Source organism: Montipora capricornis, chromosome 4 (assembly GCF_036669925.1).
Source record: "Montipora capricornis isolate CH-2021 chromosome 4, ASM3666992v2, whole genome shotgun sequence".
NCBI lineage: Eukaryota > Metazoa > Cnidaria > Anthozoa > Scleractinia > Acroporidae > Montipora > Montipora capricornis.
The window spans coordinates 51581930-51586929 of NC_090886.1; the positions used below are offsets into that span (position 1 = coordinate 51581930).

A 5000-nucleotide genomic window follows, 5' to 3' on the forward strand; every position below is an offset into this window, starting at 1 on the left:
ACATGAGATTCCAATCTTTCTGTCATGTGTTTAGTTGTGTGCAAAGTTTCCTGAGCCACGTTGTTATTAGCTGCATCCTGACCTCCACCTCGTATCTCAGAACCTCTTTAAAAGCTAGGTTTCAATTGTTCCTTCCTTCGTCTAATGTCTTATTAACACACAAAGCCTCTTTACTAGCCAAATCGCCTACCTTGTATACAGCGTCCACCAACGTAGAAATCTGAATTTCGATAAATCAAAATAGCACAGGCAGAATTTATCTGTAAACTAAGCACTGGTTTTTCGCTTGCGAAAAACTTAACTCCAATAAGCACTAGCCTCATCCAAATCAGTTTCTCTCCTTATCAATGCCTACGACTATCTAAAGTAATCTAACGCAGAAACTAGTAAAAGCTTCTCGATAAACAGTTCAGAATCCAACATGGCTATATGTGCTGCTCGGCCGATGAACGAGTTTGCGGAACTTGGAAGATTATGATACACGCTGTAGCGGATTAGGTTCATATCTTTCCTGTCCTCCAGCGGTTTCAACAGATTGTCGATCATCTCCTTATAAGCAGTGGCTAGGAAAAAACAAATTATGAAAGCAAAAGTGATTATTCGTTTTGTTACAACATCTTCAGGATACAAAGAGAAAACTGGAAAACCGACGTTTCTACGTCGCCATTTTCAAGGCTAAGTAACACACCATGTGATGTGAATGTTAAATATCAGTTTCAAGTCTGAGAATTGTAGACATACAAATACATACTTTAAATACATACATAGACCATCGCAGTCAAGCAGCAATTTTAAACATTTGCGAAGAAAGCCTGAAAAAATCCAGGCCCTTATGTGTTTCAGTCTCCGCAGTTCAAATATATGAAGATTTGATGTAATCCGCAAACCACTGTTTCGGGTTATGCCTGGTTTTCAATAAAGCGTCGAAAGTAATTGTGATTTGTTCGCAAGTGTTTTCCGGCGCTTACAAGTAGAATCAGTTGCATTCATTTGCTTTGCCTTGTAATTGGCTGATTTGATTGTCTTCGTTTGTTGTGATTGGCCAAAGTAATCAATTCTGAATTTCGAAACTCGAGTGCAAACCGCTCTCTTAAACCGGGCGTTTCAATTTCGCACAAGTGAGATTATTTGTTGTGTAAAAGCTGGCCTCACCTAACTCAGTGTTTTCTCTAGTCGCCGCACGGCAAGTCTCCATCCTGGCTGAGTGGTAGGGTACGTAATGATCTTGAACCGAACTTACAAGAAGAATGTTCTTGAAATACTGCAGACCTGTTTGATAACAAAAATAAAGGCAACGTTTTCATTCCAAAAAGGAAAATTCTGATTTACACCCCTGCGCTTCTCATCTACACGTTCCAGCAAACGGCAAAGTCCCTTGAGTTACGCCGCGCTATTTCTGCTTCTATATGGCCCCCTACAACAGACCGCGCCATTTCAAGAAAAGACACCGAGCCGAATCATGGTATAGGGCATGGAGTTACTTGTGTTGTGGTCTGTCCTATGTGGTATATCATGCTAGGGTAAGCGCTCGGAGCTCGAGCTGCGTAAGGGGAACCGCACACCGGTGGCTCAGTTGGTTGAGCACCGGGCTGCCATGCGGGAGGTCGTGTATTCGACTCCGGCCGGACCAACACTCAGGGTCTTTAAATAACTCAGGAGAAAGTGCTGCCTTTGTAATTACATCCGCAAATGGTTAGACTTTCAAGTCTTCTTCTCGGATAAGGACTATAAACCGTAGGCCCGGTCTCACAAATATCTTCCATGTTCATTAGTTCCCTGTGGGACCTTAAAAGAACCCACACACTATTCGAGAAGAGTAGGGGATGAAGTTTCCGGTGTTGTGGCTGTCCTCTGTGATTATATGGGTGGGTGGGTATAGCAGGTCCACATCAGCTGAATAGTTGCCAAAACTTCAAACTGCTCAAACAAATGAAATAAAATAAAATAATAACAGTGTCCTATAGTTGTCTCTCCATGGGCTTTGTCTCTTTTGTGTAAATGGGTCACAATTGCACTACAACAATGGAAACTCCGCGATTAACTCTTTGCAAAGAGAAAACAGATTTAGCATTGCTTTAACGTGAAACGTGAAGCGGGAGCTCCCGCTTGTCAGAAAAGCATGAAAATTCTTTTATTCTACCTTGACCGTTGAAACGCAAATTTCAGATAGACGTTTGCCGCTAACACGATGCTAAATCTCTCGAAAAGTGTGTGGGTTCTTTGACGTCCCCAGCGACGGGGATCATAACAGTTCTTATTCCAGAAGGCCATCCGGCCATTTTCGGGTTAAACGCCAAAGGCAGCACAGGCTCCAGTTATTTACAATTTTAGGCGTGTTCGTCCGGCCGGGGTTCGAACCTACGGCCTCGCGCGAGGTAGACCGATGGCAAGCCACCGGAGCCAAGAGGTAGGCAGATGTCAAGGAAAGAGGACAAAATACCACACCTTCTGATTGACTCAGCTTGTAGACAAAAGTTTGACGTGGATCGGGATGATCGTGTAACGACAGCTGCAGCAAGGAATCGGATTTCTTCCACTTCTGCATAAACCACAAACCTAGAATGGAGAAAAATCTTTAGACAGGTACCACGTAAAATCAGGTTAGTTGAAACATTTGACGGTTGAAAAGTTAAGAGACAATAGTAACCACATGATTGTACTTTTATGCTCGATAATTGGCCAAAACAATTTGCGATCCCCATTCACGATTTATACGTAGACATTTAATGGAAAATGTCCTCGTTCCCGCGCTCAAAAACTGCACGTGTATTCGCTTCGAGATCTTTCTCTTGCGATTAGCGACGGCTCCTGCATGTGATTCCACATCTCATTGGTTTATTTTCGTTTTCCGGCCATACATACTGGATGAATTTGATTTGAGATCTGATTGGTTACTTTTCGTTTTCCTGCGGTCATTGACGGACCCTTGCATTTGATTGGAGATTTTGATTGGTTTATCCGCGTCTACCCGCGGTTAGTGGACATAAGCACGTGTTTGTTTTCAAAATAATTGATTTATGAATGCATACATAGATGGAATAAGATCGTCCGGGTGACTAGTCCTGAGAAGCACTGTTGTCGGTGACATTACAGACCTTTACATCGGAGCACGAGGTTAGCACGAGGACGACTACGAGTACAACTACTGAGCATGCGCATAAGGTTCGGAGGCAAACATTTTTCGAAGTGCGCGTGCTCAGGACGGAAAACTCGTATTTGTAGTCGTCCTCGTCCTCCGACCTAATGGTCCCTGTTGACTGACGTTTCAAAAACCTGAGCGGAAGTCACTATGACAGTCAAGCCGGTGACTTCCGGTCACGTTGTCATAACGTCAGTCAATGTCACCTACAACAGTCCTTCCCAGGATTACTCTCACCCGGACGATCTTCATCAAGTTTTGATAGGACTCTTGGGTTCAAACCATTTGCTGATGTATTGTTGCTATTTGCTTGAGTAATAATCAATCGGTTCGACAGCACTGAATTAAAAATCGCTAATGACTATAAGTAACAGCGCGAAAAATTAATGCTTACCAGTACTGACGAGTGAGCTGGTTGGATAAAGCATTCCTAAATGTGGGCCTGAAAGGGATAGGAACGTGTGGACCTTATCCAGAAAAGGTCTCATTTCAGGGTGGCTGAGAGCGGACCGTATGATAATGTTCCCAAGGGAATGACCCACAAAGCTGTGGAGAAAAACAGGAAAGCGTGAAAAAGGCCGTTGAAAAATGCTAAGCTGAAATTTTTACATCTAACTGCAGAGAGTAAGATGCATCATTTCATTGGTTTAACAAAAAGATCACACCGTTTCCACAACCATTGAAAATTGTAATTAAGAATCAGACATGGCAAGTTCTCACTACTGTTTTCTAGAGCATGGCACCAAGATTTCTTATCAATTCGTTGCGCTGTTAGGTTCAGTAAAAGGTCAAAGCAAATATGTCACTTTTATGTTGTTAAAAAAATCGACTGAAACACCTCCAAGGCTTGGTTGACACGTGAGACGCAAACGTAAACGCGAGGTGTAAACAACTTGCTCCATGCCACAACGGTCCAAGTTGAAACTAAGATGGCACCAGCCTTGTCCGCCACTTTGGAAAGTTTTCGTCCGCGACAGCATGTCCCAGCTTCCTTTCGTTTAGTTCTTTGTGTGGGCGCCGTTTGGCTTCCCATTTGCAATTTGCATTGTGAAAACCGAGTATTACTGGCTTTGGGCTCGATCTGCACATTCGTAGGACCTCAGAGCATTTGTTGAAAAATGACATACAAAGTGAGAAAACAATAGCCCATTTTCGATATATTAAAATTCAGTCCTAAGCAAAAGGCATCATCTCGAGGCTCTGGGGAATAAACTCATACAAATCCTTCCATTTATTCCCCATACCCTCGAGATGATACCTTTTGTTTCGGACTGAATTTTGATATTTCGAAATTGATCTATTGAACCTAGCATTAAAGTGCCACTGTGATAAGAAAAAATCACTTTCCTTTTTCTTTTTTTCAGATTTTGAAAGTGTTTTTGCTTAACACCTAACTGGCAAAATTTTGAGCTTTGATTTTTATCCAAAGGCCGTTTACTTTGAGTGTAAGTTTTGAATTTCATGGTCCGCCATTACTCACGTTCAAAACTGACCGATTGGACCTCAGAGGGTTGGATCCAGGGAAAAGTGACGTCAAAGGCTCACTAGCTTAAAGGCCCACCTTCACCCAAAAGTCATTGCGGTCGTTTGTTTTTGTTTTTCAAATGACGACTTGTCCAAATACGTGATGTGATTGGCTAAAGGCACTCAGGCGAATCACGCGTGAAACAACATGTCAGATATTTAGGTAATTTCGTGTTACACGAAATTCAGTCACGGTGCGCAATGACTTTTGGGCGAATGTGGGCCTTTAAAATTTCATCGTGTGAATACAGCTTATTATATATGCATAACGTGAGTTTAAAAGTCTGAAAGCCCAAAACTGCCGTGCTGCAAATTAATTGTGCAGCGTACACACGCA

General features: G+C 42.6%; 1 protein-coding gene across 2 annotated transcripts in view; it reads right to left on the reverse strand.

Annotated features, from left to right (window-relative positions):
- The window catches only part of LOC138047321 (protein FAM135A-like), a 20797-nt gene that overhangs the window by 209 nt on the left and 15588 nt on the right, over nucleotides 1-5000 (reverse strand). For both annotated transcript variants that reach the window (XM_068894119.1, XM_068894120.1), the window contains exons 20-23: nucleotides 3534-3685; nucleotides 2446-2556; nucleotides 1153-1269; nucleotides 1-563 (exon numbers count right to left, since the gene is read on the reverse strand). The exon at nucleotides 1-563 is cut by the window's left edge and continues 209 nt beyond it. In XM_068894119.1, the coding sequence (XP_068750220.1) occupies nucleotides 358-563; nucleotides 1153-1269; nucleotides 2446-2556; nucleotides 3534-3685 (586 nt within the window). In that variant the 3' untranslated portion in view covers nucleotides 1-357. The remainder of the gene's footprint in view (nucleotides 564-1152; nucleotides 1270-2445; nucleotides 2557-3533; nucleotides 3686-5000) is intronic.